At 39.9% G+C, this 24226-nt stretch overlaps 1 protein-coding gene across 4 annotated transcripts in view; it reads left to right on the top strand.

Annotated features, from left to right (window-relative positions):
• The window catches only part of vps8 (VPS8 subunit of CORVET complex), a 570470-nt gene that overhangs the window by 471380 nt on the left and 74864 nt on the right, over positions 1–24226 (top strand). For all 4 annotated transcript variants that reach the window (XR_015757598.1, XM_043693080.2, XM_043693078.2 and 1 more), the window contains one exon: positions 1174–1227. Coding sequence is in view for 3 of the 4 variants with exons in the window: in XM_043693080.2 (XP_043549015.2) it covers positions 1174–1227 (54 nt within the window). In the remaining variant the exon portion in view is untranslated. The remainder of the gene's footprint in view (positions 1–1173; positions 1228–24226) is intronic.

The following is a 24226-nucleotide window of genomic DNA, read 5'->3' as shown; positions in this document are numbered from 1 at the left end:
CAATGTAAATGTGCTTGAGTTGGTTCTTGTTGCTATGGTGATCTGTCCTCGGCTTTGTGATCTTTTACAACATTCCAAATATGGCTAAGTTTAGACAGCAGGCTTTTAGATCTTTTGAAGCTCCGTTCTCTTCACAGATGTTGGAATCACTTCAGCAGTAGACTTTAGTTTAACATAAATTTCACTACAGCAGCAGATATGAGATTAGGTGTCTGCAAGGAAACATTTAGGAGATAGTGATCATAAAAAGATTTATATCCGCTTAAGAAAATAACAAGGAGCAATTCAGAGAGAAAAAAAACTTAATTAGAGAGGAGCCAGTATCAGAAGGACAGAGTGGGACGCACTGTGATGCTGTTGCAGTAACCAGCATGGATATGATGGGCTGAATGCAAATCAATAAAAACCAACACAGAAGATCTGGCCGCATCTCTGCAGAGAGGAATGCAGTTAGCATTCCAAATCGGGTCTAACTTTTTCAGAACTCCTAAAGAGTCCTATCAGACTCGAACCATTAATTCTGTTTCTCACTCCACAGATGCTGCAAGCTTGCTGAGTTTCTCCAGCACTTCTTATGTTTATTTTATATTTTCAGCATGCACACTATTTTGGTTTTATTGTGGGCTGAATGCCCTTCTTCTTTGTTGTAAATCTTTTAGATTATATTAAACCATATCTCGTTCATACATCCGTGGGTTTTTTTGTTGTAAAGCCTGGGCTGTCAAATAATGTGACCAAATAATCAGTGAGTTGAACTTCAGATTGTAAAAAACCTTGGAATCTGCTGTTAAGGAGCATGATACTGAACATGAATATCTGGCACAACAACAACAGCGTGTAATAAAATATTCCATGCAGAGGTCTAAAATTTTGAATGGAGCACTATTAATTGATTTAAGAATTATAAACAAAAGTACACAGCAGGTCTGGAAGCATACCTGGAACAAGAAACTGCAGCTTCATTTTCCCTTTAGGTTAACTGTTCATGTTCACTTCTTGATTTTTCATTTCTTGGTTTTAAGATGTATTTTGCAAAGTTGCATTTGGCACATGCAAAGGTGCTGCTTCGTTTCAATGTTTGAGCCAGAAGAGTGAACTAATAGTCCTCTCATTAAGATTCTCTGAAAAGGTCTATTATTGTAACTTTGATATTCTATTTTCTTTCTTCTCTAGATTAAAGTAACGTCTGCCTACTATGCAAACCGCAGAAACTCTGACAGCAAGAAGGTAGGACACTTAATGTGCTAAACAGCTTACATTTCAGAAAAGGAAATGCTATGAATTGAATAAAGAATCAAAATAGCAGCACCCCAGATGAAGGAAAGAAAGAACCATTATGATGTTTCCTATAATTGATGGAATCATGGAATCAAAAATGAGTACAGGACAGAAGGAATCCTTTTGACTCGTCAAGTCTTGGTTCTTTTTATTAATTATTACTCATTTACAATCAGTTGGTGTCCTGGGGAACAAAAGCACACAGTTCCAGGCAGTGATCAGCGAATAATCTCTGCATTTCAACATGATTGACAGTGGTTCTTGCTGTCCATTTCACGTGTAAAGGCCAGTAACTTCTAAATATTATGCATTCAATGGTGCCAAAATAGCATGCAGTCAGATAATATCAGTGGTTCCCACATCTGCTGAATTTGGATCTGGTGATTGCTCAGAGTATAGAAACACAGGGCAAATGGAACATGTTTAAAAATCACACAGCACAAGGTTATAGTCCAACAGGTTTGTTTGGAAGCACTAGATTTAGGAGCACTGCTCCTTTACCAGGTGGTAGAGCAAGGCTCCAAAAGCTAGTGCTCACAAATAAACCTGTTAAACTATAAGCTGATGTTGTGTAATTTTTAACTTTGTACATCCCAGTCCAACACCAGCATCTCCAAATAGAACATAGACTGGATATGCACATGGGATCAACAAACATCAGAGGTATCTTCAAAGGCTAAACCACACACTAACAAAACCAGTTCAGTAAGTAATGGTTAAGTTATACTTGAGCTTTTACCTACAAAGAAGAGATTTACAGCAGGCAATCAAGGTGGAATCTTCCTCTGAAAGCAGGAAACAAGGTAGCACGATAGGTTCAAAAGTAAAGTTCCCAGTCATGGGGTGAGCATTTACAATTCAGTTCTTAACATTTTAAAGGCAGGTCAAACTTCCGGATGGTAAATGTCGGGTATCGTGCTGCATTTGTATTTTTACGTATGCTCATAATTGCCACAATGATGTTCTGCATCTCAGTTAAATTCTTTGCAAACCAACGTGCATACATTCCCATTCCTGACCTGCATGTAAGTGTTGTGCAAGAAGTGAGGGTCTGTACCTGCTGATCTTTGAAGTGAGTGGCTCCTGTTTTATCCTATTTGGGAGAACAATCGTCACTGCCAGACCATGTTTGAGACTGGGTCTAACTTCCACTGGACACAGAGGATGACTAAGAGAGGGAAGTTCACGTGTAATGAGCACTGAGTTAGGTGGCTGGCTAAAATTGTAAATTTGTCTGGCCAAGGGAGACAGGCTGACCAAGGAAGGGAGAGCAGCTCACTGGGGACAGCGAAAGGACCAACAGAATTAACTACAGGTAGCCAACCTGAGAGCCCAGGTGATGTTCTGACTTGCAGTGAATGTCTGGGTGCCTTTTAAATATGGCGCTAAGATCTCCAACGCTGTAAGGTGACAGCAGTGGTGACGGTCTTCTGCTTGCCTCCACCATAAAATTCACCTTGCTCCTTATCATGCATAAATAATGAGCTTCTGAATATATAATTACATGAGAAAAGCTGACCCAACCCCGAATGGAAATGGCGGTTTTCTCCGTGTTTGTCATCAAACGTGAATTCCAAACCGGAAAATACTGCCTTTAATCAGAGATCGGATTCCACTGGTATCCTGATGTTATTAGGGGAAAGTGAAGATTGCAGATGCTGGAGATTAGAGTCACGATTAGAGTGGTGCTAATGAAGGGCTTCTGCCCGAAACGTCAATTTTCCTGCTCCTCGGATGCTGCCTGACCTGCTGTGCATTTCCAGCACCACTCTAATCTTGACTCTTGATGTTATTGCCAAGGAACAGCCTGATTTGATAGGCCCAGAATGTTGTGGCACAATTGCAGAGCTTTTCGTGTTCCTTGGATAAACCTGGAAGTTAGCTACTCCTGTGATGTTTGGCCAGGAATAATCCTCCAAGTATTAAACAGTACCTACTGGCCTAGCCCACAACACTTCAAGTTTTTGGACAGGATTCAGTCCAAGAACAAAGGCTTCTCATTGGAAATACAAAGCAAGACAAAACTAATTAAAGTAAAAGTAAAAAGCTTGTTCGTTCTTCATTCTCTTGTTGCTGGTTAGACCAGTATTGATTGCCCATCCCTAATTGCCCAGAGGGCAGTTAAGAGTCAATAGCGTTGTTGTGGGCCTGGTGTCATGTGTAGGCCAGATCAAGGAAGGATGGCCATTTCCCTCCCTAAAAGATTGAAGGTGAGTCTTTTCCGAAAATCAATAATGGATTCATGGCCTTCATTAGACTCTGAATTCCACATTTTTACAAGATTCAGAATTCAGACTGGGTCCCCAGCACATTACATGGTCTCTTGATTAACATTTCAGCGTTAATATCATTCAGCCATTGTCGCCACCGTTTTTGTCAGATCCTCAACATCAAGGATAACTTGCTGTCACTTTCACTCTGAGTTGGCCGATCAGTCCAACACACAAACTAAAGACTACTATGTGCAAGATAAGTAATGTGTGAAAGGCCCGGACAATGTGTTATTTGAAGACTTGTACGTCCCTCTGATGTTTCAGCTTCACCCCTGCTGTTCTTAACAAAGTCTACCAATATGTTTGATGTCTGCCTGACTCTGCTAACATAACCTACTATTCATGTCCTTTCAGGACGTCATGTATTCACTCTGACAGCATACAACCCAAGAGGCCAGTTTCATTATGAACTGAAAATGTCAGAATAACTTTATAGAGCTGGGAGATCATGCTGCAGCTGTACAGGACATTGGTTAGGCTATTTTTGGAATATTGTGTACAATTCTGGTCTCCTTCCTATTGGAAGGATGTTATGAAACTTGAAAGGGTTCAGAAAAGATTTACAAGGATGTTGCCAGGTTTGGAGGATTTGAGTTATAGGGAGAGGCTGAATAGGCTGGGGGTGTTTTCCCTGGAGCATGGGAGGCTGAGGGGTGACCTCATGAGGGGCATGGATAGGGCAAACAATCAAGGTCTTTTCCCTGGGGTGGGGGAGAGCAGAATGAGAGGGTGTAAGTTTAGGGTGAGAGGGAAAGATTTAACAGGGACCTAAGGGGCAACTTTTTCACGCAGAGGGTGGTACGTGTGTGGAAATGAGCTGCCAGAGGAAGTGGTGAAGGCTGGTACAATTACAATATTTAAGAGGCATCTGGATGGGTACATAAGTAGGAAGGGTTTACAGGGATATGGGCCAAGTGCTGGCAAATGGGACTTGAAGATATCTGGTCAGCATGGATTAGTTGGACTGAAGGGTCTGTGTCCATGCTGTACATCTCTATGACTCTGTGACTTAGATGAAGTTGAGATTATCCATCCTGAGTTGAAACTTTATTGCTGGAACAGCACAGCAGGTCAGGCAGCATCCAACCAGTCCATGCTGAACATAATCCCAAACTAAACTAGTCCCACCTGCCTGCTCCTGGCCCATATCCCTCCAAACCGTTCCTATTCATGTCTTCTAATTCAAATGGCTTCTAAGCGTTGTAATTGTACCCGCATCCACCACTTCCTCGGGAAGTTCATTCCACAAGCGAATCACCCTCTGTGGAACAAATTTGCCTCTTATGTCATTTTAAAATCTCTCTCCTCTCTTAAAAATGTGCCCCCTAGTCTTGAAATTTCAATCCTAGGGAAAAGACAATTACCATTAACTCTGTTTATACCTCATCATTTTATATTCTTCAATCTGATCACCTCTCAACCTCGTTCGCCCTAGTGAAAAAAGTCCCAGCCCGTCCAGCTTTACTTTATAACTCAAGCCTTAGGTATCCAGAAACGTTCTGGGAAATCTCTTCTGATCCCTCTCCAGTTTGATAATATCCTTGTTATAACTGGGCGACCAGAACTGGACGCAATATTCCAGAAGAGGCCTCACCTATATAACCTCAGCATGTCTTCCCAACTCCTGATTTGGAGATGCCGGTGTTGGACTGGGGTGTACAAAGTTAAAAATCATGCAACACCAAGTTATAGTCCAACAGGTTTAATTGGAAGCATTAACTTTCGGAGCGACACTCCTTCATCAGGTGGTGGAGCAGTGCTCCGAAAGCTAGTGCTTCCAATTAAACCTATTGGACTATAACCTGGTGTTGTGTGATTTTTAACTTCCCAACTCCTATACTCAAACGACTGAGCAATAAAAGCAAGCATGCCAAATGCCTTTTTAATCACCTTGTCTATATGTGACACAAACTTCAAAGAATTATGTACCTGCACCTGTAGGTTTCTATGATGCCAAGCATCTTGAATGTTTTTGGAGTTGCAGTCCTCCAGGCAACTGGGGAATATTCCATCACACTCCTGACTTGTGCTTTATAAATGGTGGGCAGGCTTTGGGGAGTCAAGAGGTGAGTTACTATCGACAAGAAAGTTATCCTTTGATTTGCTCTTGCAGCCATAGTCTTTATAATTGCCTTTAATCAACTTGTTCAGATGGGTTATACCACACCCCTGGGGCAGTGGGGACTTGAATCTGGACCTTATAGTCCAGAGATAGGGACAGTGCACCATAAGACCTTTCACAGTATTTATATGGCCAGACTAGTTCATTTTTTGCTCAGTGGTAACCCACTCTCCCAGGATGTTGATCATTAGCAATCAGGTAGTGGTAATGCCATTGAATCTGAAACACAATGGTAAAGTTCTCTCTTGTTGAAGATGGTTGCTGTCTGACAATGGTGTGGTGGGAATGTTACTTGCAAGCGAAATATTGTCCAGATGTTGCTGCATTTGGAGATAGACTGCTTTAGTATCTAAGATGAGGAGGTGCTGGTGTTGGATTGGAGTGGACAAAGTTACAAATCGCAAATACTAGTTTATAGTCCAACAGGTTTATTTGGTAGTACTAGCTTTCAGAGCACTGCTGCTCATAACCTGGTGTTATGTGATCAATGTCTGAGGTTCAAGGTGGCTTTCAGATTTGGAAGATGTAGATGGCTTCCACCATACACAGGCATTTGTCAAAGGGATCTTTTAAATGAAGTTTGTTTGGGCGATGTAAGGAATTTAAAGTCTTTTCAGTAGGACTGGTGTATCTTTTTTTTTAACGTCTTACCTTAGACACTTCAAAATGGGTTTCTCAAAGTTCGAGGATGAGCTGGGTAGTTTCTTCTTCTCACAGCTTGGATCCCAACTGAACTACAAACAATGTCCAAAACGAAACTATAAACCCAGGCATTTGATTTCCAGTAAACTATTCCAAGCAATTAGCTTGTGCTATGTCAATCCCTCAAAATGCCTTTTTAAAAAGTCTCAAAGTCCTTTTTGTGACTCCTTCTTTAAAAACGTCCCAGTGTTTCTTCTCTTTCCAAATTAACCATTGTCTACAATCTTTTGCATGGGAATCCTCACAATAAAATGCACCCTCATAAAATCTGTTTGAAATAGTTTACAACCCCTTATTCTCCTGGTTCAGAGAAGGTTCACTAGGATGATCCCTGTTATGGAGCGATTGTCTTATGAGCAAAGGCTAAATAGGTTGGGACTCCACTTAGTGGTGTTTAGAAGATGAGAAGGGTAAATGCTGAGAGGTTGTTTTCCCTCATGGATGAGTTGTGCATCAGAGGGTATTGTCTCAGAATAAAGGGGTGCCAATTTAAGACTGAGGTGAGGAAAAAATTCTTCTCTGAAGGTTCTGAGTCTTTGGAATTATTTGTGGAAAGCTATTGGAACAGAGTCCTTGTGTATATTTAAGACTGAGATAAATTCTCGATCAGTCAAGGAATCAAGGGCTATGGGGAAAATTCAAGGAAGTGAGCATGAGGAACGTTGATCAGCAATGGTCCTATTGAATGGTGGAGCAGGTTTGACGATTCAAATGGCCTACTCCTGTTCCTATTTCTTATGGTGTTATTTTCTTAAGGTACATGAATTAACACTGTAGACTATTTATAGAAGATACAATGTTCTTGGCCAACACGAAGATTTAGTGCATGATTGAAGGAAGTACGTGTTCGTTCAGGCACTGTTACACTGACCTTAAAAAGCGGTGCACGCACATCTTTTCCCTCTGATAGCCAGTAAAATAGGTTGTCCAGGAAGTTACAGGATTTCAGTGTGACGGTTAGAAAGATTTTAACATTTGTCATTGAAAAAATATTAGAGTGATACAGTAACAAGGGCATTTAGAAATATATCACATGATTGAGAAGAGTGAGCATGACTTGATGAAGGGAAAATCATGCCTGACAAGTTTACTGGAGCTCTTTAAGATGGTAACAAGCAGGATAGATACTGGAGAACCAGTAGATGTAATAAATTGAGATTTCCAGAAGGTAATTAATAAGGTGTTGTACATAAGGCAACTTCATTCACTAAGAACTCATGGTTTGGGAAAATGAACAGAGGATTTGCTAACTAATAGATGACAGAGAATTGGGATAAAGCTGTCATTTTCAGGATGTAACTTATGGAGTACCACAGGGCTCAGTGCTGGGACTACAATTATATACAAGTTTATGTATTTTGCAGAAAGAATAAAAGAACTGAATATTGTATAAATTGGAAAAGAGTGCAGACTGCTAAGAGAGTTTTGGGGACCTCATGCATGAAATAGAAAAGGTAACATCCAGGTTCAGCAAGGATTAATGAAGGCAAATGGAATATTGGCCTTTATTTCAAAGGAACAAAGTATTAAAATGGGGAAGTCTTGCTAAAACTATACAAGGCAGTAAAAAGTTCAGTGCCTTTATCCAAAGAAAGATATATTTACAATAGAGGCCATCCTGAGAAATTTCACTAGGTTAATTATGGGTATGGAGGGAATTTCCTATGAGGAGAGATTGAGTAGATTGGAACTTTACACATAGAAAAATGAGGGCAGCCCTCATTGAAATATCTAAGATTCTTAGTGATCTTGACATGGAAGATGTGAAGATGTTTCCCTTTTTGGGAGTGGCTAGAGTCAAATAGCATAATCTCAGAGAAAGGGAGTGCCCATTTAAGACAGAGATGAGAAAGAATTTCTTCTCTGAGAGAAGTGAATCTGTGGAATTCTTTACCATGGAGGGCCATTGAGGCTGGATTATTAAGTATTTTTAAGGCTGTTCCAGCTGGATTTTAAATCAGCAAGGGATTAAAGGATTACAGTGATAGAGCAGGAAAGTGGAGTTGAAGATTATAAAATCAACCATGATCTCATTAAATGATGGAACAGACTTGATGGGCCGAGTGGCTATGGTCTTAATTCCAAGACACTTTATGTATCACAGAATTCATGCCAGAAGTATATTTCACAATATTGCAATCAGTTCATGACCTCTATCCATTAATTTTAATCAAGATTAGCAATTTCATAATCTGTGCCCCCAATCAGAAGCAGAAAATTGACCCTTAATATTTATACAAGGGATCCAAGATTCTCAATGAAACAGGTTTGGATTGTTTCAATCTCATCCTTTGTGGATGACTTAACCTTTGGACATCGCGTGTTCAGATATCAGGCACTGTTTATTTTTCCTTTCTGTAGTTGATGTTTATCATGGCAAAGATAATATTGATGGAAGGGAGACTTCCCATATTAGAATCCGTAGCTGTGCTAAACATACGGACATTTATCTCCTTTATGCATTTTTAATAGTTCAGTACGATTCCCCCAGTGTACCACCAACTGTAAAAACATTCCCAGCTTCTTCTGCATCTCATCACAACCTCAGTGCCTACTGCCAGTTTTCAGTTTAGTTGCCCTTCAGTGCTCACTCATCAAACCACAGATGTTTTTTTCTCACAACACTTTGACCACAGAGTTGTACACAGAACTCTAGAAAGGACCAGCCGAATGCTCTCTGCAATATTGCAATCAGTTCCTGTTTGTCTGACTATTTAACCAAAGATCCAATTCTCACTCCTCCACCTTGAGTTGATGCTTTTCATAATTGATCCACGAGTAAACCAAATTGTTTCTGGGGTACCTGTTATGCTGGTGAGGCCACATTTACTATCTTTTGTTAGCTTGCCTTCTCCTTGAGTCACAGCTTCAAAATTCCTTTCCAGTGTAGTGTTGTGTGGAATTTTGTTTTTTAGTTGATTCGGGTACATTTTAATCCCCAGTCTCTCAATATTGAAGTTTTCTGCATTAAATGTGATCAGTAATTTGCCAGATAATCTCCACCCATCAGTACCTATTCAGCATGTTCCGAGACATTAGCAATCTTTCTCAGTTTTCTGAAACTCATGAGTATTTTTGTTTAAAGTTTTGATTGGACTTTCCAATTATAATTCATCCAGAATTGCTTCATTTGAAATTTCAAGTTTATTAGTCAATGTCTGACATCTTGCCACACTTGGCTTATCCTGACTTTGATTAATGATGCATCAGCTCAAAAGTATGCATATCTAGTTATGGATTTTTTCAAATGACTGACATCCACAAGATATGCACATGTTTCTTCCCCAATCAAGGACTGGAAGAAGGGTGTAACATCTGCCAAGATCAGCATTAGAGCCTATCCTGAGCATCAAATTCATTCTGCAAGCTCTTTCAAATCACCGTGGCTATCCTCTCTGTTCATACCATGACCTTGAATTCCAGCTACTTGATAAAACATTGCTCAAGGCTATGCTGCTGAACTTTCTAAAATTATTGCGTTGATTGAGTTACTGGATGAGGTTTGTAAAAGCATCAAACAAGTCCTAGAGCAAGGGCAAGGGCTCCCTGCTGCTCTTGTGCCCATATATGGATTGAACTGTATTGTTACTAAACCTCTGGGCTCTGTTATCCAATCAGTGACATGAACATAATGCAGTTGTCACTTGGACAGTGCAACAAAATGCAATCTACCTAAGCAGGAACGCCATCTATTCTCAATCAAAGACTATATCATGACTGCACAGGCAACAACCAACATTCTCTGTGAGCCAAACTGATGTCCATCATAAGTTTAAATTAACCTCCGTCAAATCCAGCCCCAATTGTCAACAGGTTTAATTTACATTACAGTGCAAGTGTTTTGTAAATGCCAAAGCTAAGGGAGGGAGGGACACGGTCATTCAAAAATGTAATATTGATATTTAAATGGGGAATCGCTCAGGTTTGGCAGATGTAAGATGACGAGGAAGTGGGAAGCAATGTCAGACAAATGTCTGGTGGCAAAGATTTGAACAATTTGAAATTGCCTCAAGAAGTCATTACTCTGACTTTAGTTGCAAACTCGTGGATAAGTATTTCAATGACAATAGGAGGGAAGTAGAGACAGAAGTTGAGGAAGTGAAAATAGGCAGTCTGGATCATGCAGTTTAAAGATCAGCTGAGTAAACTCGATGCCAATGACTCACACCGCTGGGCTCATCTGAGTTAGCAGCTTTGGAAAGAGACAGTGGAACACTTTGAGGTGTCTGACATGGGAAGGGAGCCAAACATGATGGTCTCCGTTTCGCTGAACCTGAACTGAAGGAAATCCTTGCTCATCCAGGACTTTGTCTACTGACAGCCAAGCATTGATAATGGTTGGGTCATGAAAGTTAAAGGCGCAGAGGTAGAGCCAGCATGTATGCAAAACATGACTGCTCCCATCTCCGAGTGTCTATAAGTAATGTTGCTAAGGGGCAATACATTTGGCAAACCAAAATACAAGAGGGACAAAAGATAGAATCTTAGGTCACATTTAGTATGGTAACAGGGAAGATGCTTTGCAGGAGATGCACAAGAGGTTTCCAAGTGATAAAGCTGTTTGGATTGGACAGCAGCTTGGGTTGGGAGTGGGCTAAAAAATGGAAGGATGGAATGGATTATGAATAAAAACAGAAAAATGCCAGAGAAACACAGCAGATATGGGCAGTGTCTTTGGAGTGAAAAACAGAGTTAATGGTTCAATACCGATGGAATATATTGTGTTGGAATACAATGGTGAAATCCAGCAGAAGTGGGACAGTACACCATGCTAAATGGCTTGGCAACACTGTCCCTCTAATTCTGAAGTCAAAGTCAACCAAATATATAATTCTGTGAAGACTTTTGAAAGAAATGGCTTTAATATACCCAAAAACCCTATCAGTCTTGTGGAGCCAAAATAACTCCCATGTAAGATGTTATGTTTTTGGCAGAACTTTGATTTTTGATGTGTTTAATTTCCATTGCATGTAAACTCAAGAATATTAAGAACTCAAGAAACGTTAGATCAGCAAAGGCTAGGAGTCCAATATTTCTGTAGAACATTAAACAAAATTAGACACAGGCCATATCAGGATATATTGGAGCTTATAGTCAAAGCTTAAGGAAAAAAGATAGGATTTAAGAAACATCTCAAAGGAGGAAAGAATGCAGATGGAGATATTTAATGTGAATATTTATTCACCTGCATGTCTCTAACAATGGAAAGTGGCTTGATAAAGTCAACTGGCAGTATCCTCTTATACTCCAGTAGTCAAGATTTATCCTATGTCAATATTTTATCATCGAAATCTAAATTGAGCTCTCTAAGCTCTCCTTCCCATTAGCTATTATTCAGTAATCTTTCGAAGAAATTAAATAACACAATTTCTGGTCCCTTGGAATCTGTTGGGACATTACCAAAGTGTATTGTAAAAGAAAACTAATTATCTATTCTCTAAGTTAATCTCCAGTTTGTTCATTTTAAATCTTTTTCTCCAAGTTTGGGGCTCTCAGAAGGCACTTGTAAGGTTAATAACCAATCCTTAATAAGCAGAATAAGGATTCATGGCAACAGCTATTGTCTATTAGCATAGATAGAAGATTGATTAAGGGCCAGGAACCAGAGAGTGGCATAAAGAAGGCATTTTCAAATTGGCAAAATGTGACTAGGAAGAGTCAGTTATTTGTATTAATGACTTAAAAGAAGAAACAGAAGAATGTATCCACATTTGGTGGTGATACAAAGCAAGCTGGAAAAGTAAGCCATAGAGAGACACAGAGAGGGTGTAAAGAGATAAAACACTGCAGTACCCAAGAACTACAAACAGCAGAAGAAAACTATCTATGCAACATTTTCAAGAAAAACTGGTACCCAATAAACACAATCCACCAATTCCTCAGAAACGAACACAAACAAGCAGACACAACACAACCAAAAACTATAGCCACATTAGCTACATCAAAAATATGTCAGAAATGACTTCCAGACTAATCAGACCCTTTGGTATCATGGTAGCCCACAAACCTACCAACACATTTAAACAGTAACTAATGCACTTAAAGGATTCATTAGATACTACCTCCAAAACTAACATCATTTACAAAATACCATGCAAGAACTGTAAAAAAAACACTACATCAGACAAACAAGCAGGAAACTTGCCACCAGGATGCATGAACACCAACTTGCCACCAAAGGATATGACCCACTATCTCTAGTTTCCATGCATACAGACAAAGAAGGATACTACTTTGTCTGGGACAACACACAGATCCGAGAACAGGTGAAACAAAGACAAGCACGAGAATTCTTAGAGGCATGACATTCTAACCAGAACTTCATCAATAAACACATCAATTTAGATCCTATCTACCTTCCCTTGGAAAAAAAAACGGAAATTTCATCACCCACCTTAACAAACCAAGACCTATAATAGAGAGGTGGGACACACCACCAGCGCTTCACTAGAGACTCTCACTGATGATGTTACCTAGTATGGTGACAAAATGTCTGAAAATAAACCTTCCAGCTCAGTGAACTAACTCATATACTTATCATAAGCCTGAGCTACAAATCTTCTCAAAAATTGCTAAGATAAAACACTGTACAATGAGTGAGTAACACACTGGCAGATGGTGTATAATGTGGAAAAATGTAAAATTATTACTTTGGTGGGAGAAACAGATTTGCAGAGAATGTCTTAAGTAGTAAGATATTGGAAAGTGTCAGTGTGCAAATGGGCCCAGGTATCCTTGCTAATTGGTTAATGAAGGTTAACAGCAAGCTATTTGGAAGGAAAATGGAATGTTAATATATATTTCATGAGGACTTGAATGCAGGAGTAATAAGTCTTTGATCAATTTGTAGGAGCTTGGTTACACAGTAGCTGAAATACTGTGTGCAGTTTTGCGCTTTTTATCTCCATTGTGCTATAGAGACAGTGCAACAAATGTTCACCATACTTGTGTTAAGAATAGGGAAACTGTCCCATGAAGCGAGATGAGGCAAACTGGGCTGTATTCTCTTGGGTTTTGAAGAGTTAAGACATGATATCAGGGTTGTGCAGGGTCAATGCAGGTAGGATGTTACCCCTTCCAGAACCAAGGGACGCCATTTGAAAATGTGAGAGGATACCAGTTTGATCTGAGACAAGGAGAACTTTTTCAGAGGGTTGGAACCCTTTGACATTCTCTACCACAAAGGACTGTAAACATTTAATCTTTGAATTTGTTTAAGGTAGGAATTGATAGGTTTTTGATTATCAATGGTGTACAGGTCCATGGGAATTGAATGGGTAAAAGGCATTGTAGTATTCGATCAGCCATGATAGCATTGAATGGTAGGGCAGACTAAGCAAGTGGCCTAATCCTGTTCCTCTGATGCTCAATGAGACTTACATGTGCTTGTACAAGGAACAAAGAAAATTATTGTGCAGGCAGAATTTGCAATGAGAAAGGAAATTTATATCTTGGACTTTAGTGCAAGGGGAATGATGTACAGGAGTAAAGAAGTCTTACTATAATTATGTGTGGCTTTGGAGCGAGCACATCTTGAATACTGTGTGCAATTTTGGTCTCCGTATTTAAGGAAAGATTTGGATGTGATGCAGCAACAGTTTGCTAAACTTATGCTTGGGGTTAGGGTGCTGTCCTGTTATAGTAAGCTGAATAACTTGGGTGGTGATTGGGAGGTGATCACATTGAAACATACAAGACTCTGAAATGACCTGACAGGGTTGATGGTGCGACATTGTTCACGCTGGTCAGTGAATCTAAAACACAGCAGCACATCTCAAGATACGGCGCCTATCATTTATACTTGGACGAGGAGAAATTATTCACTCAAAAAGTTTCGAATCTTTGGTATTCTCTTGTCCAGTGGATGCTCTATCATTGAACATAGTTAAGGTTGGGATAGACAGAATTTTGGTCTTTCGGGAAATTGGGATGAGCATGGGTGAACAATTGAAGTTAAAGGCCAAAGTCAGTTACAATTCTATTGAACGGCAGAGAAAGCAAGACATGTGATATGGTATATTTTGTGTAACTTGTGACTGTCTAACTTTGTTCAGTCATTTAGATTGTTATGATCCCAAATCATGCTACGACTGGACAAATCAGATCCCAGAGTGAAATCTGGGTGGACAGTTTTTTTTAAAATTTAATGGTTTCACTGAAACATAAGCATAGAAGGCTACAGATTTGGAGCTGATATTTCTTTGACTGTATCATCAATGGAACTTGCCAACAACACTAACAAGTTGATTTTAGTGACAAATTGTGCATGTCCAGTGTATTCAATGCAGTCCTCCAGTCTTGGAATAGGATGCAAGACTGTTCTTTTTAACTGTGTTGACTTGCCAATAATCACTTGGCTTTGGCACCATTATAATAGGTGAGCTGCAGCTGCTATGGCTTGGTTCAATAATGTCATTGTCTATCATGAATTTAATCTCTTGCCTCACTTGATATGATTTCTGTGGATTATGTCTATAAAGGTGTTGTTTTATAATGCATCACCCATATTAAAATGATGAATTCACCGTGGACATTTTTCCTGGCCTGTTCACAGATTGATTTACGACTTTGTAATAGCTTCTGTAAGTCATTTCCCTGAAAGTATTTTTTTGAAAGATGAAATATTATGCTATCTAACCTTGTAAGTGCCTACATTTTATCCAGTCCGATTACTGAAGGATGAACTTTTATATTTTCAAATTCTGATTGATTCTCCAATTATTTCTGATTTTTATTTCACCCCCTATTTCTTGTGCCAGTCCACGTGCATTTTTTTTTTGCTAATTATTGTCCCAGTCAACATATCTCTTTAACATGTTAACATAACACTGTCACTGCCTCTTCCTTCTATCTGGAATACTCACTGCAGAATTTTCATCATTGAGTTTCTCTTTGATTTGATAAGGCCCAATGATCTTTGCTTTTGTTAGTTCCTCAGAAACAGGAAACAGCATTAACACCTTACCTCCAGCTGTTCTTGGTTTCATAGCTTGTTGAGCACTCTTCAAATGCTTCTTGGTCAACTCATGGACTTTGGTTAGTTTTCATCTGCAAAATGAAACGTAGACTGCAAGTATAGTCTCTGATCTTTGGTTTAGCAAAGATCATGAAAGGTAATGATTCTTTAATCATTATAGATAGTTCCCTCCCTTCATGTCCCTGTATTATTAAAAAAAAACTAAATCCTGTGGACTTATAAAAATCACCCCTAATGACAAACAGTAACCAGAGAATTCCTTTCTCAAAATTATTTGCTCACTACTGATAATAAGATTTAATCATGATCTTCAAAGTTGATAGCATTGTTGCAATCAATTTGAGATTTTGGGTGATTAAACAGAAGATGTAGATTGTTTTCTTCCCAAACAAGTCATCCATTATTTGCAGTATATAATATGAATCTTGGTCTGATAGTATTTCTTAGTATAATCTACATCTTGTTAAAAAAGAACTAACTTTCTTGTGTCATTTTTGCAGTATTTTTTCCGAAAGCCAGTGCTTCAGGAAATCTTCTTGAAGATTTCAATGGCGTAATCATTAAAAGATATTGATTTCCATTGTTACTTTTAAGTACACATCCTGTGCAAAGTATCAAGGCCTTGCTAAGCATTCTTTTTGGGAGTTCGTTTTGGAATTAGAGATATAGGTTTAATTGATGGTTGAGGTTTCCCCATTACCTGAAATATATGGCAAGTTTGGAAAATCTAGACTACATATCTGTGTAACCTGCCCAATAAAAATGTTTTAATACTTTAGCCTGTGTTTTCCTAATATCTAAATGGCCTGCTGTTGGAATTTTGGGAATCACTCATAAAATTCCATTACAGCACCTTGGATGAGAGTATCATGTCATGGACCATGCCCATTCTTCATTGACTAGTCATTGTGGTGGTCTCCATTTGCTCATTAGAACTTTGGCTTTCAAGTAATAACAGTCAGGTATTGTTTCTGACTCAATTTCTGAGTAGGCGAAGTCAGTTGTAGAGGTATAACTCTTTTTGCTTCTAACTATGCACCTTTGTTACTTCAGCATCCTTCTGTTTTGTTCTCTAAAATTAATACCTCATCCATTCACAGATTTGCTATTTCTCCAATTACCTCATGAGTTCTTGCATGACCATTTTAACCAACTGTTATTGGCTGTGTGAGTTAGCAAAGTATCTGCCAGAACTACTGTATCTTTGATCCTTCATGCTCTTCAAGATAAGTTTTTGGCTTTTATGAGAATGCTATTTCTGAATTCTTCCACAGTCATAATTTTCCTTCTGTTCTCTAGCTTTTGTATTTCTTTTTCCCTTGCCATTCCATAAATAGCTAATTAGATTTTTTTTCTTATAGTCCTAAATTTCAATTGATAATTCAGGCATAAACTCATAAGTATAGAGTATTACCTTTTTAACAGTTTTGTAATCTGTTCCTCTGACAGGAATGGTATACACAATCATAGCTGTACCCATCGAATTATTTTGTAACATTAAGGTCCAAATGTCTTTTGGTCACCTCATTTAGGGGTGGCATGGTGGCTCAGTGGTTAGCATTGCTGCCTCACAGTGCCAGGGACACAGGTCCGATTCCAACCTTGGGTGTCTGTCTGCGTGGAGTTTGCTCATTCTCCCCGTGCCGGCGTGGGTTTCCTCCGGGTGCTCTGGTTTCCTCCAACAATTCAAAGATGTGCAGGGCCGGTGAATTGGCCATGATAAATTGCCCATAGTGTTAGGTGCATTAGTCAGAGGTAAATAGATCTGGGTGGGTTGCTCTTCGGAGGGCTGGTGTGAATTTGTTGGGCCAAAGAGCCTGTTTCCACACTGTAGGGAATCTAATCTTAATCTTAATATCTGTTCAGCTACCTTCTCAAATGAGGTGAAACATTTTTGACTCCAGCTTCAAAACACTTCGGCATTAAGCGTGGATTCTCAGTTAAATCTCTCATTGGAATCAGAATCATTTTGTAAGCTGTTACCCGTTTTTCCCTGTATTCTAAGCTATCCTTTGGCTAAATCATGTCTTATTTCTTTGCCTTTTTTGCAGCTCAAGCTTTTTAATTTGAATTTCCTTTTGTATTAGTTTCTGTTTTGCTTTATCCATTTCCCAATTCATGTTTTAGAAAATTGAACAATACAGCATAGGACCGGGCCCTTCAGCATACAATGTTGAGCCAAATTAAATTAACCCCTTCTGCCTTCCCTTGGTCAATATGCTTCCATTCCTTGCATATTCATGTGTTTATCTAAAAGCCCCTTAAATGCCCCCACCAAACTCCCTCCACTCCTACAACTTCCTGTGTAAAAAAAACTTGGCCCTCATATCTCCTTTGAACTTTCCCCTCTCACCTTAAACACATGCACCCAATATTAGACATTTCAACTCTAGGGCAAAAAGATTCTGACTGTCAACTATCTCTATGCATTTCATAATTTTATAGACTTCTATCAAGTCTCACCTCAGCCTGTGCTGCTCCAGAGAAAACAACCCTAGTTTTTCTAACCTCTCCTTATAGTTCATACCCTCTAATCCAGGCAGCATCTTGGTATAACTCTTCTGCACCCTCACCAATGCCTCCACATTCTCCCTGTGGTGTGGCAACCAGAATTGAATGCAATATTCTAAGTTCAGCCTTACTGAAGCCTTATAAAGCTGCAATATGACATCATGACTCTTGTACTCAATTTCCTGAATAATAAAGGCAAGCATACCATACATTGACTCTATGTATCTTTCCACTGCACTTTCTGGCGCTGTTTCTTGCCAATAGTTTTTTTTGTTTCCCGTTTTCCCTCCTTTTCTTGTAACTCAAGTCATTTTTATTTCTAAGCCAAGTTTTTTTTCATTTGTAGCTATCTTAGCTAATTCTAACTGTGACATCTCAATTTCAGGATTCAATTCTAATTGCTGGCTAATCACTTTAAGCATCTCCTATCTTCTTAATTCTCCAGTTTAAACTTTATCAAAGATTTCAAAAAATCCACTTTACATCTTCCACTTCCAGAGAACTCTTAACAACATTCAGTCATTTTGAAAATCCATGCAATAAACTTCAACACAATACAACCATTTCCTGTCTAGTACTTTCACATGCACATTTCTTAATTTAACTTCTAAATTAAGAGATCTCTCTTAATTTCAGTGAACTATGATCCTAGCCAGAACTCTACTTTTTATATGAAATGGCCTCCTAGATCTTTTTTTTCTTAATTTGGCATGGCCATCTTTGACTCAAACATGAGCACAGAAGGCTGCAAATTTGTTCACATAAATTAAAAAAAAACAAATTTTCCACATATAACGCAGTTTGAAAGATTTCAAAACATACAGTAAACCAAAATATTGCCTAATCCACAGCACCATCCTATTACAGTTACTGAGAAACCAGAGAAATGTTTCTCCACTGTCAAATCTATGCCATTGACTTAACTGCAACTTCTCAGTTCCAGTCCTGTGCACTATGAGGCTTTTTCTTTTGTCCACTCTCACAACTGAGAGCTTAGACTTTCTGAGTCTTTTGATACATTGCAGATTTCTAACCAAACACTCCCCTTGTAAAAGTTTTACGAACTTTCACTGAAGTAAGATGTTCCTCAGCAGTCTTCTTTTTTTCTCAGAGAGGCTGTGCTTGCTTCTGATCCCAGGCAGGTCTCCTTTGAACTGAACCCCAAAAGCTTTTGAACTTCTTAAATAACCTTGTTCTACCTAGACTCTGCTTAGCTTAATGGCTTAGTGTTTCAATCATAAAGTTAAAAATCAGACAACACGAGGTTATAGTCCAACAGGTTTAATTGGAAGCACGAGCTTTCAGAGCACCGCTCCTTCATTAGGTGGTTGACAACTACCTGATGAAGGAGCGGCGCTCCGAAAGCTAGTGCTTCCAATTAAACCTGTTGGACTATAACCTAGTGTTGTGTGATTTTTAACTTTGTACACCCCAGTCCAATACCGGCATCTCCAAATCATGTGTCAATCATAAACACCTACAGTATAGACAAATTTCCATTAGTTCTCACAGAGGGGCATCATGATATAAAAGTATGGTTCGAGAAAGATTGATGAAGAGTCCTGCCTGAATGTCGACTCTCCTGCTCCTGAGGTGTTGCCCGATCCTGCTGTGCTTTATCTAGCCCACACTTTATCAACACTAACTGTCTACTTTCTGCCATCCTCACTATCTTCCAGAAAGACTGACCTAGTTGGTTTTACAACTCCTTTTTGAAAATAGACCAACAGCCATAAGGCACTATTTTAAGATCAAAACTCTGAAAAAAAGTAATTTATATAAATCACACGCAATTTCTGCAACATTTGCTGATAACTGCAATAAGAATGACATTTGTATTATTACAAGAGCTGAGAAAAACATGTAACTAACATATCTGAAAATGTGTTGCTGGAAAAGCGCAGCAGGTCAGGCAGCATCCAGGGAACAGGAGAATCGACGTTTCGGGCATAAGCCCTTCTTCCTGAAGAAGGGCTTATGCCCGAAACGTCGATTCTCCTGTTCCCTGGATGCTGCCTGACCTGCTGCGCTTTTCCAGCAACACATTTTCAGCTCTGATCTCCAGCATCTGCAGACCTCACTTTCTCCTCATGCAACTAACATATCCCAATCTGGGGCGATGTCCCTCGAAGAGCAGTGTTCTTGTAATTTTTTTCTCTGGTTAATCAACAATTTGTACATAACTATGTTAATATCAAAGTGCTTTCTAAGAGCAAAGATATTAATATCATCAAATAAACCTGAAAATGCCTGGGGAGACAAGTGAGCCAGCATCTGAAATAGGAAGGACACGTTTTGAAATGTAAATCCTCATGAGACGTTAGAAATTTGTGACCGCTAACCTCACATTTTTGTAATCGCTTACTCTGAAAGAAATTGGTTGCTATCGATTTTAATCCTGGTAGGTATTTCAGTATTGAGTACAGCCTCAGTTGCCTGGGAATCCGTGGTACATTTCTAATGTTATTGCAGCAATACAATCTATTCCTTAATTTAATTTCGGTTTATTCACTTTAAACTGATGCTAAGACAGAGATGCACTGCCAAAGATGTCATTCTCTCAGATGTTATGTTAAACTGAGGCCCCATCTGGCCCCTTAGTTGAATGTAAACAATCTATGGCACTATTTCAGGGAAGACTAAAGTGGTTCCCGTTGGCATCCTAGACATTACCTATACCTCCGCCGTAGGTAATCTGATTGTTATTTCATTGTGTTTGTGGGATTTGCTATAGGTGAATTGGTACACAATTCCTTCATTACAACAGTGACTACGTTTCAAACGTAGTTAATTGGTTTTAAAGTATTTATGAAATCATGTAAGATTCTAAGCTGTACCACAAAGCAGTGTGCATGAAATCAGTGGGACCCTGCATCAGGATGATGGCATGCAATTGAATCACTCCTTTCTCATTCATAGAATCTCTACAGTATGGAATCAGGCCATTTGGCCCATCGAGTCCACACCATCCCTCTGAAGGGCATCATACCCAGGCCCACCCTTCCATCCTATCTCTGTGACCCTGTATTCCCATGGCTAATCCACCTAGTTTATACATCCATGGACACTATGGGCAATTTAACATGGTCAATCCACTTATCCTGCACATCTTTAGACTGTGGGAGGAAACTGGAGCACCCGGAGGAAAAACCTACGCAGATGCAGGGAGAATGTGCAAACTCCATACAGCCAGTTGCCCAAGGGTGGAATCCGACCCGGGTCCCTGGAACTGTGAGGCAGCAATGCTAACCACTGAGCCACCATGTCGCCAGCTGTGTTTGTTATGTCTTCTTTTCTCTGCCAAATGAAAATGAGCGTAAGCTGTATCAGGTTGGACCACTTAAAACACTGCCATGCCTTAGTTTTGTGTGCTAAAACTGCTTAAAATTCCAGGATCATCCTGAAATGCAAAGAGAAGCCCCAGTAATTTTCTCTCCCTCAACTGCAGACCCTCTGCTTAACTCGTGGTGTCCTGTTTGACAGGAAGAGTAAAAAGCAGCCCATTATTTAAATGGAGAGGGCTTGCAGAAGGCTGAGGTATGGAGGGATCTGAGTGACCCGCTGTATAAAGCAGTGTGCAAGCAATTAGGAAGGTAAATGGAATGTTGTTCTTTTAGCAAGGCAAGTAGAATTTAAATATAAAAAATGGTTTGGCACAGTAGATTTAAGAAGTGGTGTGGATCTTGCTGCAGGGCTGTGTAATACTTTGGTCTCTGTATTTAAGAAAGGCTGCAAATGCATTAGAAACAGTTCAGAGGAGTTCACTTGAACCGAGATTTAGGTTGGGGGGAGCAGTACCTTATGAGGGAACGTTGGCCAGGCCAGGCCTTGATTCATTGGAATTTAGAAGATTGAGAGGTGATATTACTGAAATGTTTAAAATTCTGAGGAGACTAGATAGGGTGAATGCTAAAAAGATGTTGCCCCTTGTGAGGTGAATAGCACTTGGAGATAAAAGTTTAAAACAAAAAGGTTCTCCCAATAAAGATGAAAATGAGGGCCATTCTTTTCTTTCAAAAGATTGTGATTCTTTGAAATTCTCCTCCCTCGAGACCAACAGAGATGCATCATTGAGTACTTGAATGTCACATGTAGATTGATTCTTGACTAACAACAGGAGTCCATGGTTATTGGGGTAGCTGGGAATGTGATGTAAGGTCACAATCAGATCCATGATCTTACAAAATGACAATAACTGCTCATAGTAGATGTTGCCACTCATGAAAGATTGCAACAGGAGAGCACAGATTTGAAATAATTGCCAAAAGAAGCAAAAGGGGTGTGTGAGAAAAAACTGGCACGCAGTGAGTGATTAAGATCGGGAATGCTCTGCCTGAGAGTGTGGTGAAGGCAGGTTCAATCAAAGCATTCAAGATGAAATAAACTGTTAGGGAAAAGGAAGAGCGTGCAAGGTGACAGGGAGAGTGCAGGAGATTGCCACGGGGTTACTTGCCCGTTTGGAGATCTGGTGCAGAAACGATGGGCAGGATGTCACCTTTCTGTGCTGCAATTGTTCTATGATTGGAACCTCCCCTCCCTGGAATGGGCGGGAGCAATGCCAAGAAAGCTGGAAAAGGTGGAGAATTGACACTCCCAATGAAGAGAAAGTGTTTGCAGTTTTCTCCTCCAGCCTTCCAGGGCAACTTCTGAATGTTGCCATTGAGAAGTATCTACTTTATTTCCATGCTTTTGCATCTCATTAAAGCCCCAATTTTCCTTATTTCTTATTCACTTGCAATTCCTTTCTCCTGCCTCAAGAATTTTGATGATGTAAGTTCTTGACATTAAATCAGAATGATTATTTGCTTGCTGCAAATCGTACAGTGCTTGTCCTGGTCATCATGCAAATGCTTCTTTCGAACAATGTCTCTTCCTCCTCCACCATCCATCACCCACCTCACCACAACATAACTCCTGCTCTTTGACCAATTCACATATTTTTGGTCCCATAGCAGTATTTTAGAGCACGAGGGCACCTACAATTTACATGCTTCTTTCAGGTTGCTTTCTGCTCGGGGGACACATGCCCCTTATTATTCTGCATAGACTATATCTTTTTGTTCCTAACTGAGTTTCTTAGCACAGACTCACTGACTGACTGACTGACTGCCAGTAGTTTGCACACCTTTTTTGGTGTAGAGTAAGAAATAGTCAGCTTGTCACAGTGAGGAACATTGTGTGGACGTATCACTGTGTGGCACCATGCTAGATCAAATGTCAGACCTGCTGCATATGTGAGCAGTTTACTCAGCAAATGCACTGCATGTGCTCTGAGCAGTTGGCCATGTGTGAAAGTCAAAATGGAGCAGTACTTAGTCGGATGAAAGGACACTATGTACTGCCAGAGGGTACCACCGCAGTCAGTCAGAAAGCTGGTCTGATTCCAGTTCAGGGGGTTGGCCCCAGTTAGCTAAACAGCTGGTCCTACCAGAGTCTAGGGAACTGTGTCTTTGTAGTCCAGGGATTAGGCTGTGGTCAGTCCTGCATTTAAAGTGCACACAGTGGGTAAGTAGTGCTGAGATTGCAGGTAGTTCAGTAAGGGATCGGTGGAGATGTCAGCCTATGTTTTCCTGCCGTTGAAAATTTGGAAGGGTTGAATATGTCAAAAGCAGATGCAGAGCAGATAGTGATGATAGATGAGCAGGAGAGGTGGTGAGTTGTCCTTGTTGAGTGAGTAGAGAGCCCTGGAAGACAGGATGGGGTTTGTATGTTTGGAAGAAACTGTGGGTGAGAGCCGTTGAGTAGAATGATGCTCATGGTGGTGAAAGTTATAGCCTTGGTAAGAAGCATATGCTATGTCAGAGTTAGAGTGAATAGTGGCCCTGTGAATGTGAGGTAGCAGCGGGAAGATGGTGGCAACTTGAGGGGGGTGGGAAAACGTGAGTTGCTTTCAATGAAAGGGTTGGGAAGAGGATAGGCCTATACTCATTGGCGCATTGAAACCTAATTGAAATGTAAGGTTTGGAAGTAATTCCACAAGCTAAATGCTGACAGAAGGTTTCTTCTAGTAGATCAGTCTAGAGATCACAGAATTGTTATGGTGCAGAAGCAGACTATTCAGGCTATCCTGTCTGCACCGGATCGCTAAGTATTTGACTTGAGGTCAAACTCCAGCTTTCTCCCTGCCAATTGTTTCTATCTAATCATCCAATGCTACTTGAATGCCTCAACTGAACCAGCCTTCCATCACACTTCCAGGCAGTGCATCGCAAAACCGGACTACTTTCTGTGTGAAAATATTTGTCTCACCTTGCCTTGGCTTCTTTCACAAAACACTTGCAAACTGTTGCTTCTGGTCCTCGAGCCTTTTACAAGCAGGAACAGCTTCTCCCTATCCCCTCTGCACATATCCATCATGATCTT

Source organism: Chiloscyllium plagiosum, unplaced genomic scaffold (assembly GCF_037043375.1).
Source record: "Chiloscyllium plagiosum isolate Xiang-an unplaced genomic scaffold, Cpla_swu_hap1 HiC_scaffold_7, whole genome shotgun sequence".
NCBI lineage: Eukaryota > Metazoa > Chordata > Chondrichthyes > Orectolobiformes > Hemiscylliidae > Chiloscyllium > Chiloscyllium plagiosum.
The sequence above is the reverse complement of the archived record's forward strand: the minus strand, read 5'-3'. Positions and strand labels throughout refer to the sequence as shown.